Genomic DNA, 14,560 nt, shown 5'->3' with positions numbered 1-14,560 from the left:
ATAACCCACATGAAGTACTTACAACAGCGTCCAGCACATAGCCAGAATTCAACACATGTGTTAAGTCTATCCCTCTCCTCTAGAGCCCTGCACTGCCTCAATTACAATATATATCACTCGTGGTTATACAGCGTCTTGTTCTCTCTCCGGACAGGGATGAAAGAGTAGAGACTGAAACTGAAGAGACACTATGTGTCATACTAACTGCTTCTGATGACATCTCCATAGCTACCTTTCTTTAAAAAATTATTTATTTTTTAAAGTAGGCTCCATATCAATGCCAGGCTCAAACTCAGGACTCTGAGAGCAAGACCTGAGTTGAGACCAAGAGTCTGATGCCCCCCCACTGAGCCACCTAGGTGACCCTTGATAGCTACATTTATTTTTTCTTAAAGATTTTGTTTATTTAGGGGCGCCTGGGTGGCTCAGTGGGTTGAGCCGCTGCCTTTGGCTTGGGTCGTGATCTCAGGGTCCTGGGATAGAGCCCCTCGTTGGGCTCTCTGCTCAGCAGGGAGCCTGCTTCCTCCTCTCTCTCTGCCTGCCTCTCTGCCTACTTGTGATCTCTGTCTGTCAAATGGATGAATAAAATCTTTAAAAAAAATTTTGTTTATTTAATTGACAGAAAGAAAGATCACAAGTAGGCAGAGAGGCAGGCAGAGAGAGAGGGGAAGCAGGCTCCCTGGTGAGCAGAGATCCCGATGCAGGGCTTGATCCCAGGACCCTGAGATCATGACCTGGGCGGAGGGCAGAGGCTTAACCCATTGAGCCACCCAGGTGCCCCGATAGCTACATTTATTGACCATACTCTATGCCTGGCAGGTTTCATATATACTATCTCATTTAATTCTCACTCTTCAACCCTACTCCACAGAGGGGAAAACTGAGATCAAGAGAACATTCCAGTAATTTTCTCAAAGTCACAAAGTGACAGAAATACATTTCCTTCTCTACCCAGTACACTCCTACTTATCCTTTTAAACCCCATGCAAATGTCTCCTGATCTGAGAAGCCTTCCCTGAGTCCTTCAGAAAGAGTCCATGGCCTCTCCTTAGGGCACCCCATGCCTCCTCCTGGTACAGCACTGATCAATTTGTGTTGTTAATCCATTGATGCATTGAGTGGCTTCTGTGTGCCAGGCTCTGTACCAGGTATTTAAAGAACAATCACTAGTGCGGCACCTGGGTGGCTCTGTCAGTTAAGCTTCTTCCTTCAGCTCGGGTTGTGATCTCAGGGTCCTGGGATTGAGCCCCATGTCCGGGTCCTTGCTTGGCAGAGCCTGCTTCTTCCTCTGTCTGCCGCTCCCCCTGCTTGTGCTGTCTCTCTCTCTCTCTGACAAGTAAATAATTTAAATAATTTTTTTTTAAAAAGAAAAATCACTAGTGAATAAATCAGAGTCCCTGCTTTCATGGACTGAGTCGGGAGAGACAGGTGACAGACCATTATCCAGTAAACAAACAAATGAGGTCATTCCAGCTCTAACAAGTGCTGCAAAAGAAATAAGCCCAGCAGTGGACTGTTTTCCTGGTGACACAGGGGACCCCTTTAGCCATGGCAATCCTGGAAGGCCTGAGGAGGTGACATTTGCATAGAAACCTGAATGACAAGAATGGAGGTCTTGCCTGTCTCCCTGACCTGACTAGCAGCTCCTTGAGGGTAGAACTCCAGTTGATTCATCTCCAGGACCTAGAGTAGGACACAGCTCAGTAAACACTTGTAGTATGATGACTAAAAGGACGGGTGATGTGCCTTTAAAAACGAATCAAGTTCCCACCTCTTCGAGTGTTGCATGACAAACTTAGCTGATATGTCTGATTGGCGTTTCCTGGGTGTGCTAATGGGGGCAGAGGAAGGGAGCTGGAGACTATGTCCCAGTCTTCCATGGGCTCTGTAGGGGCAAAGACCTCGTGGTGGTGGTCACCACTATGTTCTCAGTGCCCAGCATCCTGCCTGCCGTATAACAGGTGCTCAGAAGTGGAACATCTCTGTTGTGCATATGTTCAGCTGATGTTACATCTCCAGAGTCCAGGCTAAATGGAGGTACCCAAACATCGGTTAGCTCTGCCTGGATTCTGTGTAGAATACACCCCAGCGTAGGAATATTTACATGGCGACACTTTCCAAGAAAGGTAAAGAACCCTTCTCCTTCCATATTTCCAGGGCGAAATTTCCAAGCCAATTTGGGATAGGGTGGGGATGGCAGTGGACTGGGGGTTGTGAGTGTTGGATCAGAGGAGACTTGGGATATGGTGGAGCTGGGACTGGGGCTTGTGGTTGGTGAGAGAATGGAGAGGGATTTCCATTCCCCTAAATCTCAGAGGACTTTTTTCCTTGAACTTAGCAACTAAGGCAGGGCGGGTTCCTCTGGTCTTGGAGGCTGAGGTGGATCTGTGGTGAGGTCCCTTGGGTTCTAGTGGCCCCAGGAAGGCAGAGAAGGGACCAGATGACTCAGAAGTGGCCCAGCTCCTGCTGGGACAGGAGGAACTGGTGCTGGGTGGACCAGACGTGGGTAACAGTGGGAGGGAGGAAGGAAGTGGTTAAGGGGTGCTTCATGGACCTTGAGGGGAGGGTGGGGAGTGTGATTTTCCATCAGCCCTGAGGGATGGGGATGCAGAGGATGGGGCTCGGGGGCTTAGGCTGGGGGTGCTACTCCTGTGCTTCTCTCCCCAGGACACGAAGTTACATACGTTCATCCTCACCAGGACCTGCTCACAGATCATGACAACAGGGAATATTCAGTCAGGGCTCGCCACCCCCTATGTTAATGCTTTACTGACAGTTACCATAGCAATCTATGCACTCGTGCTATATGATCGTGTGTATGATCGTCTCTTCACAATGCCTCTGAGGCAGGCACTCCATTGTCCCCATCTTCCAGACAAAGAAACAGAGGCCCAGACAGGTTACTCTGCTTGCCAGAGGTCACACGGCAGGGAGTAGCAGAGGGAGGAAGGCTGAGTGAGTGACGACTTCTCTCAGATGCTGGGTGACCACCAGCTTCCTTGCTTTTCTTGAATTAAACTTGACCACCTCTATTGACACTTTGGCTTCAAAGTGCAGAAAGAGCAGCAGTAGGCAGGGGGAGATGAGGAGAGATGTTAGCAGGTGTTGGGCAGCAGAGGTTCGAACAGAACAGGGGGAGAATTCAGCCCCCACAACTGTGAAGGAAGGAGCAAGACGGCAGCTGGTGGAGTGGCAGGGCCTCTGGGTCAGTTGGAGCGTATGGTTTTCTCTATCCAGGAGCTGTATTTGCAGATCTGGGTGTAGACAGCTGGATGCTGAGCTGAGCCGCAGGGGTAAACGCCCCATGAAAGGATGCCCTGCAGGGTCTTGTCACAGACCAGAGGGCCACCGGAGTCACTCTGGGGGGTGGGGGGAGAGATCCATTAAATACAGGGATCCAAGGGCTGTTACTTGGGGGTCTGGGATAGTGATAGGGAAGGAAGGGGTTTGAGCAGGGTTGGAGTTATGTTTGGGTAAAGATGAGCTTGGGGTGGGGTTGGAATTAAGTATGAGCTGGGTTGGAATGGGGCTGGACTGGTGGCTGTGGCTATCGGATGGGGGATGAGAATGGAAGTGTAATGCCGCTGGGATTACAGCTTGTGACAAGTGAGGGGATGAAGACAGATGGAGAGGTAGGGATGGGGTCGGGGTTTAGGAATAGCCAGAAGGTGGAAATGCAGTTGAGGATGGGGTGGGAAGTAGGTAGGGCCAGGCACAAACAGGTGAGCAGAGCAGATAGAGTCAGAGACGGGAATGAAGTTGGGGTGGGAAGGGATAGTGTTGGACACGGGGATGACTCTGTGCTGGGGTTGGGGACAGCGATGGGGCCTTCTGATTTCTCATAACTTCCCTATCCTAGCTCCCATGTGTCAGAGACCCGCCCCAGCCAGTCCCTACCTGGCAGGGGTCCTGACCCTGGTCCAGTCCTGCACACATCATGTTGTTGGTGACGACACCAGGGTAGAAGACCTCGCACTCTTTAGGGCTCAGGACAGTGACCCTGGAGCAACTCAGGCCCTTGTTGTACTTCACTGATGGGAGGAAACAGTAGGTAAACCAGCGGCCAGCCCTTAATCCTCCAGGACCCAGGAGTTCACGCCCCCAACCCCCTCCTCCCTCAGACCCATCGTACTGGCCTTCAGGGTATTCCCCGGGATACAGGCCTCAGGGAACCCCGCTCTTGCCTCTTCGGGTAGCCGTGGTACCCCAGCCAGCGACCTGGCACTCGTCTCCGGGCTGAGCACAGCGGTAGGGCAGGCGCAGGGTCTGGATGCGAGGTCCCAGCACAGCGGGCCTAGCCAGCTTCAGCAGCATGAGGTCATGCTCATCTGTCCGCCTTGGCAGGATGGGGCCTGAGCCCTGGTGGTACTTGGGGTGGATGACATGGCGAGTGGTCCGGCGGAGCTGCTCGCCCTGGAGGAGGAGCAGGTGGTCGTCCCCAACGCGAGCCCATAGAGGACTAGGGAGGGAAGAGATATATAGGGACAAAGCCTTGTTAGGAATTGGGACCAGACTCTGAGTCCCTGGGAAGGAGGGTACTAGTAGCAGGGTAGGAGTCTAGACTCTGGGGTCTGAGGGAGGAGGGGTTTGAGGGTGAGGACTCTGGGTCTGAGGGAGGAGGGGGGTGGGGGTGGAGCTGGAGGCTTGAGTTCTCGGGAAACAGAGAAGAATGATTAGGCATTTGGGTCTCTGAACGCTGCAAGAATTGAGTGCTGGGGTAAGCCTCTCTTCCTTCTTCCCTCAGTGGCAGCTCATGAGGTGAACAATTTCCTTAGTTAGAACTTACTAACCACACCAGATCCTGACTTCTGTCTGTGGCGTACAACTATCTACACTTCAACAGAACCCAAGGAGTTTTCAGGAAGACAGGGGTGGCCGAAGGCCCAGAAGCGCTCAGAAGGACCACACCGCCCCCTGGCGGCCACAGCACAACCCCACCTCTCCTCCTACGGGAAGTCCTCCAGCACTGACTCGCACAGGGACTCAAGTGCCCCAGCCCTTCCCGCCCCCTCCCAGGGACCTGCCTCCACAGCCCTTCCGTAGCTGCCCCGAGGATCTCCCCTTACTTGTTGTTCCGGCAGTGCGCGGCTGTGAGCACCCAACTCTTGTCCACCAGGACGCCCGCGCAGTGGAACGAGAGGCCACTGAAGAGGGAGACCTGCCAAGGCTGCGAACCGCGTGCGCAAGGAGCGCCGGAGGCCACAAGGTCCACGCCAGTGTCGTTTCTGGGGAGCAGCACCGCCTCCGCGGCTGGAGAAAGAAAATGGGTGGAGATCAGAGCAGGCAGGACAAGGGCTGGGTTTAGGGCCGGAGCTGGGGGGCCCGCAGCCAAAACCAGGGAAGCTGGGGGCGTGCAAATTGGGGGTCCTGCAGGGGCCGAATGGAAGTGGCAGGAGAAGAACAGCGGGAAAGGGGAAAGAGGACCTTCCCCTTCAGAGCGGACTAGGGTTAGGAGAGCGAACTGGGTGGGTCTGGAGGGAGAGGGACAGGGAAAGGGACAGAGGGCAGCGCCCGGAGCAGAGCGGGAATGGAACGCGACGGGGCCACCAGGGGGCGACGACAGAACGCGACGGAGCTTGCGGAGCAGGGGCGGGAGGTGCGCAGCAGGTGGAGAGAGGGGCGAGGGCAGAGCAGTCGGGCAAGACTGGGGAGAAACGGGAGGAATAAGAAGGGGTGGGGACAGAATGGGACTGAGAGAGGGGCCGGGGTTAGTAAGGGGCCGGGAAAGTAAGCCGCGGGGAGAAAGGAGTCGGGATCCAGGCTGAGGGCTGGGGTCGGGATCCCCTGGCGAGGAGCTCGGAGAGGGGCAGGGCGGAATTAGGCCCGAGCCTCCTCTGGATCCGCTGGTGGGTGCTGGGGTCCCCAGAGGAGGCGCAGTGCGCGAGGGCTGGTGATGAGAGCGCACTCTCCCGGGGACCTCCCGCCAAGCCCTGTTCCCCGCCTCACCCCACAGTTGCGTCACGAGCAGCGGCAACAGCAGCCTCGACAGGGCCCGGGCGCTAGAGGCGGTGCACAGGTGGCGGTGCGGGAGTCCCATGGCCAGGACTGAGACTGGGGGGGGGGTAGGACGAATTAAAACAGATGCCTCGTCAGAGACACCCCCACACCCACCCCACCTCGCCCATCTGCCCGACCTGGGCCAAGCCAGCCCTCGCGGACCCGCTGAAAACTTCGGCCCACAACCTCAGGGGCGGACCGACAGACAGGCGATTGGGGCCCGGAACACCCAATACAGGCACAATTACCCTAATGACGCCTCTTGTGGCGTCCTCCTGACCTCCCTACGCCCGAAGGGGGAGCGAGGTCGAGCTTTCCCGGACTGTCTGCCCAGCAGCCTTTGGGGTCCGCCCTCCTTCACAGGTGGACGGGGGTACGAGGTTCAGAGGCGCATGCCATAGATAGGGAAACTGAGGCTCAACCAGGGCTGCCCGCGACCCGAAGGTCCCCACCCATACTCTCATAACACTCCCCTACTAAGGTGAGGTGCATCCCACCTCACCTGGGAGTCGATGCTGGGAAGAAAGGAGGAGACCCAGAAGTGGCTCTGCCCTGCCCAGTGGGCTGCTGAAATCCTGTGGCCTGGGACCCCTGGCCTGGCCTTCCCTTTTAACCTCAAAGAGCCCGGAAATTTCCCCACCCTCCCCCGAGGGATTCACTCCCTCCTTTCCCTCTCCCTAATTATACCGTGGGTGGGACTGGCACCCAACCTGGGCCCCAGATTCCTGCTCTGGGAGGGGCCCCGGGAATACAGGCTTCTTCTAGAGCCGCAAACACCCTTTTTGGAGCTAGACTGCGTGGGGATTCCCCAGGTCTCCGGTTCCAAAATGCCTTCTCAGGTGGGGAGAGAGGATGCCTTGTCCCTGAATAGCCTCAGAGTCTCAGAGATAGTATTGGAGAGAGGTGATTACCACCAAGAGAGAGGAAAATAAACAAGGAAATGCCTACCTAATGACTGAGAAAAGCAGAATGCCCGCCAGGAAAGAGGGAGCCCAGAGATAAGAGAGATGGAGGGAAAGGGTAGAAGACTTAAAGACTGAGACACACAGAGACAAGGAAAAGAAGAAATCACAGAGGGGCACCTGGGCAGCTCAGTGGGTTAAAACCTCTGCCTTTGGCTCAGGTCATGATCCCAGGGTTCTGGGATCAAGTCCCACTGGGATGGAGCCCCACATCAAGCTCTCTGCTCAGCGGGGAGCCTGCGTCCTCCTCTCTCTCTGCCTGCCTCTCTGCCTACTTGTGATCTCTGTCTGTCAAATAAATAAATAAAATCTTTAAAAAGAAGAAGAAGGAGGAGGAGGAGGAGAGGAAGAAATCACAGAGATGGAAGGGGAGCAGAGAGGGAGGTGGAGCCCCAGAGCCAGTGTGGAGCTCTGTGCTGAGCCCTGAGCAGTGGGTTCACTGTGGGTCCCAGTGACTAGCGCCCCTCTTCCTTCTGCAGGGGGCGGGTTGGGGGGGGGAGGGAGGGCAGTGGATCACACCCAAGTGTGGTCCCATCAGATCCTTCCTGCCATCGGTGTGCCTTCATATGACACACGGGCCGTGAATCACAGGAGGCCAAGGCCATAGAGGAGCGTCAGTATCACCTGGACCAACTCCCTCCTTTCAGGTGAGGAATTGAGGCTCAGAGAAGGCAGTGACTCACAGAAGGTCACACAGCAAGTCTACCTAACAACCAGGAGGCCCCAGTTCCAGCTCCAGGCTCCTACTCCTCATGGCAGCAACCTCCCCTGAAAGGTGCGCAGGGCGTCAAAAAAAGATCCTGAGTTCTGGACTAGTGGGGCATCTTCTCCAGTGGGAACTGAGTTCACTGCAGAGGTTGTCCAGCTCTGTGCTATCCAGGTGAACTCTCTATGACAGGGGAAGTACCCTCTTTGTGCTATTCAGTACAGCAGCCAGATGGCTATAGAGCATCTGATATGTGGCAAGCGTGACCAAAGAATTCCTTTTCTGATTTTAGGTTTTTTGGGATTTTTTTTTTTTTATTTTAGGTCATTTTAATTTAGAAGGCCCCACGTGGTTAACAGTGGCTGTCCTACAGACCAGCACAAGTCTGGGGAAACTACCTTGCCTGAAGGTTGGAAAGAAAAACAGTTGGGAGCTCCTTTTCTTAATTATGGGCAGGCTGACTTACCTACTGTGCTATCATTCCTTTAAGTGCACAATTTTACAAATAAGAAAACTGAGCCTCAGTCAAGGCAGTTTCGCTTGGTAGTTAAGAAATCACTTCGCTTTAAAAAAAGAAAAAAGTCCAGGCACCTGGGTGGCTCAGTGGGTTAAGTCTCTGCCTTTGGCTCAGGTCATGATCCCAGGGTCCTGGGGTCGAGCCCCACATCTGGCTCTCTGCGCAACAGGGAGCCTACTTCCCCCTCTCTTTCTGCCTGCCTCTCTGCCTACTTGTGATCTCTGTCTGTCAAATAAACAAATAAAATCTTCAAAAAAAAAAAAAGAATAAAAGAAAAAAGAAAAGGAAGAAAGAAAGAAAAGAAAAGAATGAAAAGAGGAGACGTTGCTTTAGATTCCTTGCTTTTCTCCTTACTGGCTGTGTGACTATGAGCAAGTGGCTAGTTTCTCTGTGCTCAGTTTCCTCATCTGCAAAATGGGCATAATAATGGCACTGAATCTTTGTGAAGATTAAGTTAGTTGATATGTTTAAAAGCCCTTAGATCAGGGTCTGGCATATAAAGCACTCCAAAGATTCCTTTGTTGACTAAGTATTTATTGAAACCTTAGTGCATGCCAGAAGTTGTCTTTGGGGCTCAAGGACACAACAGTGAATGAAACAACTATTATCTCTTCCAGATCACAAATTAATACAAGACAAGATTTGAACCCGGGCCTCACTGATTCCAAACCCCAAGCAGATTATTAAGCCACAGCCTCTCTCATAGTTCAGGAAGCTGAAAAGAAAATACATAAAAGTGTCCTCGTTCAGGCTTGACTATTAACAGAATGAGTAAGAACCACATCGCCAAGTAGAGATCAGGGGTGTTGGGCTGGTCCTGGCTAGTTATTATCCATAGTCTTCTGGATCCAGTCTACATATTTGCAGACCTTTGTATAGACACCAGGCTTTCTGGTGACAGCACATGGATCCTGGCCCCAGGAGATAATGCCTTGAAGAGACCCATCACACACCAGAGGGCCCCCAGAGTCACCCTAGGTATGGAGAGAGAGAAAACCAGTCAGAAAAGTGGTTTGGTCATGGGAGGGGGTCAGGGTTGGGCATTGTGTTAGGGAGGAGGTGGTGCTGGGATGGTGTTAGGAGTGGGGTGGAGATTGAGGATGGGGTTTGCGAGATGCTAGGGGATGAGGCTGAAGCTATGGTGGCAATAAAGATGGGGTTAGAGTTGATTAGGGGATGTTGGGGCTGGAAATAGGGGTGGGAATGGGGATGGAGCTGGGGATCCCATGGAGGTTAGGAATGGGAACTAGGGGTGGACACGGAGTTGGGGTGGCAGGGTGAGACAGGGTCAGGGTTGGGAATGAGGTTGTGGCTGCAGATGAAGAGATGGTTGAGGTAGGAGACGGGAACGGGGAAGCGGCTGGAGACCCAGGCCCTGTCCCCTGACCTGGCAGGAGTCCTTGCCCTCTTCCCGAACACTGGCACACACCATGGTGTCTGTGATGTTGCCGGGGTAGGCCTTCTCACACTCCTCGTGCTTAATGATGGTGATGTTGGCGCATCTTAACGTATGGGGCAGGTGCACTGTGGAAACGGCATGAAGGGATGTGGAAAACGAGGGACCCTGGCCCCATTCCCCATGCTGCAGTGCCTGTTCTGCCCACACACTACAGCCAGTCCCCGTCCGTCTTGCTTGCACCCAACTCATCTCTGTGCTCCTAGCAACAGCACGGGTAATGCTAGTGAGTAAATGTATTATGGCAGTCGTTCTATATACACTATCTCTGATCCAGCCCTGGTAGGTGGGTGAGATCATCCTGATTTTACAGAGAAAAAAACCAGGGTTCAGAGATGCAAAGCCACGTGCCTGAGGTCCTGCAATGAGCACATGCCTGGCACATCATGTCTGTCTGACCCCCAGGCTAAGACTTTAGTCTCTACCCTACGTGGCTCTTACGATTTCCCTCTTCTTTTTGACTTATCCCAGCACTGACACCCCCAGGGAACCCCCTCTTGTACTCTTGTACTCTGGGAATCTCCCCTCTGAAGTCTCCTCTGGTTCCCTCTGTCCTTCCACAATCGGGATCACCCACCCCTGCCCTCCATGTCCCCCATCTGGAGCCCCTACACTGGGGGCTGGATGTGGTGCCCCAGCCAGAAATGAGGCAGCGGGTGCCCGCAGTGACACAGCGCGATGACAGGGTGAGTGGTCGCACGGCCCTAGTGATGAAGGCTGCGGTTGCCATCTTCACCAGCATGATGTCATTGCGGTGGTCTTTGTTGGGGAGGCTGTTGTTGAAGTCTGGGTGGGGGAAGGACTCGGTGGCCGTTCGGGTCTGCTCACAGCCATCCCGCCGCTGGAGGTTGTGTTCCCCCAGATGAACTACATATCGGCTGAGGTGGGAGAGATGGCGGTCAGAGATGGAAGGCAGGGGAGAGGCAGGAGAGGGGAGGAGGGGCGAGACATGGGGCAGGGGGAAGGGATGAGAGCACCTAAGAGAACAAAGCAACATAGCTTCACTTCTGACCTCACTCATTCCCACTTCCCACAGAAGCCTCCTTCCCAACCGTATCCCCATCCCAGCACCCGACCCCCTTCCCAGAGCCATCCCAGGTCCGACGCCTTCCGTCCTTCCATCCCGGCTCAGTGTCCATCATCCATGTCCATGTTGGACCCCACCACGTCCTCCCCATCCCAAACCCCTCTCCATCCATCTCTCCATCTCCAGCCCCCTGCTGGCCCGCCCCAGCCCCCGCACCCACGGCTTGCGGCAGTGAGCTGCTGTCAGGAGCCATTTGGGAGCGATGAGGGTTGCCCCACAGAGCAGCCGCGTCTTCTGGAACAGAGCCACCTGCCAGGGCTGGGAATGAGGAGAGCACTGGTACCCCTTGATGATCCTGGTCTCTCCCCCTACATGCCCTGGAGGGGAGTGAGGGCAAAAGAGGGGGCTCAGGCATGAGACAACTCCCAGAAGTGGGGGTGGGGAGAACAGAGAAGGGGTGGGTGGCCTGGGCCCCAGCCTGGTGTCCCGCTGAAATACATCATCTGGCTGGACCAGGTATTAAATGACTGAAATCCTTCGCTGCTGGTTGGTCAGTAGCGACCGTTCAGTGCTATCTGTATTCTGCCGCACAACAGTTGCCCCAGCCCCTCCCTTGGGACCCTCCTCGACCTCTCTCCATTCTAGCATCTAAAGGGATTATGCTTGGCCCAGCGAGGGGCATTCAGGACCTTATCATGGCTCCTATATCCATTTGGATGCCCTGTGGGTTATTCTGTATCTTCAGCATTGGCTCGGTCACCATCCAGACATAGAGGGTTGAGGGACCCTAGAGACCAGAGAGGGAGACCTTTGCCCTCCAGCATCTCCCATCATACCTGTCACCAGAGCAAGCATGATTAACTGAAGAATCATCATGGCCTGGAGAGGGGAAGGGCAGGCCCCAGGTTCTTCTGGGAACAAGAAGGGACAAGGGACACAATCACTTTATGGGGAGACTGGGGAGGGACTGGTTCATGCCCTCTCCTCCCTCCCCTGCCTGCTCTGGCTCTCCCCAGGGAGAAAAAACAGGGTTGGAGGAACGCCCAAGGTCTCACCATGTCCCAGCCTCCAAAGCTTTAAAAAAAAATCTGGTATCAAGGTGGCCTTGGAGGGGCCGATCTCAGCTAAAAGCTTCTCTGTAGCAATAGCCAGGGAGGATGTGGCTGATGCTGGGAGGGTCTTTAGCTGGGGCAAGGGTTTGGCTGGCCCTGTTTTAAGCCAGTCATAGTACCTGTGAGATGCATCTGGGAGAATGTTTTCCTTCTTGCCCACCTGAGACCTAGCCAGCACCCCCCAGTGCCATTCCGCATCCACCCCAGGGTGCTATAGGCCCTTTAAGAGCTGCCAGGGTGTGCAGTAGGGGGCTCAGCCTACTAAGGAAAGTGCTCGGGCCCTGTCCTTCTGAAACCCTATGCCCCTGTGAAGGACAGACAGATGGAACTGGGTGGGGCTGGTCCAGGGAAGAGCCAGTGCCCTCAGCTGCCCTGGCCTGCAGGGGGGTGGGGTGGAGGGCTGGAGTCAGCTATCAAAGCAGGGATCGGAGGTCACTGAAGTTGGGGGCAGGGCAGCCAGTAGGAGAGACAGAGAAGCAGAGAGCACCCGCCCAAGCCAGGAAGGACAGAGCAGAGGAAGAAATGGCGCAGAGGCAGAGGAGGCCTGGCCGGCTCTGGGAGCGCAGGCCCCTGCAAGAGGGTCTTCCCTTCCCTCCCCGACTCACAGGCTCTGGGACTGGGGCTCTGGGTGCCGGCTGGTGGTGGTGGTGGCGGCAGCTGCGGCGGTTTGGGTCAGAGGCAGATTGGGTCAGAGCATCAGGCGGAAGGCAGGTGCGGGTGGCCCGGATGACTGGGCCTCCTCGCCCTGCCTTACTGCCCTGGGGGTGGGGTGTGTGCGCCTGCCCGCCTGCCTCTGTCACCTCTCCAAGCCCCTCTTCTCTCTGCTTCTCCTCTCGCCTGCATCCTTCTGGGTCTGTCTCTCTTCATCTTTGGCGGTTGCTTCCTTTCTGTAACTCTGTGGCCATATTTCTCCTTGCCTCTCTGTGCTTATGCCTTTCTGTCTTTCTATCTGTGTCTCTCTCAGTCTCTCTCTGAAGGACTCTTTTAATTCTTTATCTTTGTGTCTCTGTCTCTGCCTCCCTCCACCTCCTTCTCTCTCTCTCTCCCTCCGCCGTGTTCTCTAGGCTCTGTGTCTCTCCTCCTGTCCCTCCTCCTCCCTCCTCACAGCCCAAGCCCAGGTGGGCCCCTGGCTTCCTCTGGGCCCTCCCTTCTCCATTCCAAGGAAGGGGGAAACTGGGGCGTCACAGAGGTGGGGCTGCTGCCAGCCGAAGGGGCAGGACCAGAGGGTGGGGGAGGCAGGTCGGGGCCTGTGGGAGTCAAGGCCCGGGAAAGGGAGTCAGCCCTCAGCAAGGCCCCAACCCCTTGTGCTCCTCTGGGGCTTCACTTCTGTCCCCCTTCCCTCCACTCCCTTCTCCTGCCTCTGCCTCCCTGGGGAACCCTGGGGCCCCCCAAACCCAGCTGTGGCACTTACTCACTGTGAGACTCAGGTCCGATGACTTCCAAATCTGAGAGCCACCTCAATTTCCTGTCTGCCGATCCCTCTATCTCCAGGCCTGCTTGTTATCAGAGAGATCTCCTGCCTCTCTGTCTGGCCCTCCTCTCTCCCCTAACCAGAAGTGGGGCAAGACGACCAGGTATGGGTTCCTCAGGCAGCCACCCTGGCCTCAAACCCCGGCTCTGGCTCTTCCTACCACAGTGACGTGAGCCGAGGAACTCCACCCCATGAGGCTCAGTTTCTTCATCTGCGAGATGGTGGGGGACAGCCCTGCCTTCAGGTGTTTGGGATGAAGACTCCAGGAGAGCCCAGCACAGCAGGCACCCAAGAATTCCCACGCTGTCACCATCATCTGTCACTCTCCCATCCCAAATTTCCCTTCCATTCACTGGGGAGAAGCTCCCTTGGCATCTTCTGGATGGCGGTGAAGACAGAGAACCCAAGGGGTGGGCAGGACTATTTTAAGACCTAGGCTGGGTGCTCTTGCTTTCCAAGGCTACACCTCGCCTTCCATCATCACAGACATATTAAAACAAACCCACATCCCACATTAAATATAATGTGTGCTCAATAACTCCAGCAAAGCCAAGTTGAAATTGGGAAGGTGGAAGAATGTTACATTTTATTTATTTATTTATTTATTTATTTAAAGATTTTATTTATTTATTTGACAGAGAGAGATCACAAGTAGGCAGAGAGGCAGGCAGAGAGAGAGAGAGTAGGAAGCAGGCTCCCTGCTGAGCAGAGAGCCCGATGCGGGACTCGATCCCAGGACCCTGAGATCATGACCTGAGCCGAAGGCAGCGGCTTAACCCACTGAGCCACCCAGGCGCCCAGAATGTTACATTTTATAGACATTTAATTAAATGGTCGTGAATTTTTATTTTGCAATTTTTATTTGGTATTTTGGGGCCAATAATTTCCCCCCTTGGGACCTTCATGGACACTGTTCCCAAACTGCTGGTTGGAGAAAAAAATGGGAACTATTTTTGTTATAAGTAACCTTTTCTACTTCACTTCCTGTGTGACCCCTAAGGGAAAACTCTCGACCTGTGGTCTCTATTCCTACACCTGTGGGCAGGGGAACCCATGAGCCTCCCTCCTGCGTCCACCAGCAGGGGGATACCGAAGAGACAAGACAGAGCTATAGTTACATTTATTCCAGGAAGAATTTAATTCCTTCCTCCCCCAACCATGGGACTTAGAAGGGCTGGCTGGAGTTGGAGTTCTTGGAAGAAGATCCACAGCCCAAGAAGAGTGGGAGCCAGGCATGATAACAGAGGTGGCATTGGTGCCCTGAGGATCAGTTAGTGTGGCCCCCAAGCTGAGCGGTGGAGATGGAGGGAGG

The 14,560-nt window shown here is 54.6% G+C and overlaps 2 protein-coding genes across 3 annotated transcripts; both read right to left on the bottom strand.

Annotated features, from left to right (window-relative positions):
* Nucleotides 1–3,104: 3,104 nt before the first annotated feature.
* Nucleotides 3,105–6,037, bottom strand: KLK10 (kallikrein related peptidase 10). The gene is made up of 5 exons (XM_059382464.1): nt 5,947–6,037; nt 5,067–5,250; nt 4,185–4,459; nt 3,898–4,031; nt 3,105–3,359 (listed from the first exon to the last, which is right to left on the bottom strand). Exons 1-5 carry the CDS (start codon nt 6,035–6,037, stop codon nt 3,207–3,209), a joined length of 837 nt encoding a protein of 278 aa, XP_059238447.1. The 3' UTR covers nt 3,105–3,206.
* A 2,966-nt stretch (nt 6,038–9,003) lies between these two features.
* On the bottom strand, nt 9,004–11,568 carry KLK11 (kallikrein related peptidase 11). 2 transcript variants are annotated; one of them, XM_059381329.1, is made up of 5 exons: nt 11,502–11,568; nt 10,886–11,042; nt 10,251–10,516; nt 9,570–9,706; nt 9,004–9,156 (listed from the first exon to the last, which is right to left on the bottom strand). In XM_059381329.1, the coding sequence occupies exons 1-5, from the start codon at nt 11,539–11,541 to the stop codon at nt 9,004–9,006; spliced, it is 753 nt and encodes a 250-aa protein (XP_059237312.1). In that variant the 5' UTR covers nt 11,542–11,568. The 2 variants fall into 2 exon arrangements, with proteins under 2 accessions (XP_059237312.1, XP_059237311.1); XM_059381328.1 differs by having other exon boundaries at nt 10,251–10,587; nt 10,882–11,042; nt 11,502–11,541.
* Nucleotides 11,569–14,560: the final 2,992 nt, after the last annotated feature.

This window comes from Mustela nigripes, chromosome 17 (assembly GCF_022355385.1).
Source record: "Mustela nigripes isolate SB6536 chromosome 17, MUSNIG.SB6536, whole genome shotgun sequence".
In the NCBI taxonomy this organism is placed as follows: Eukaryota; Metazoa; Chordata; class Mammalia; order Carnivora; family Mustelidae; genus Mustela; species Mustela nigripes.
The sequence above is the reverse complement of the archived record's forward strand: the minus strand, read 5'-3'. Positions and strand labels throughout refer to the sequence as shown.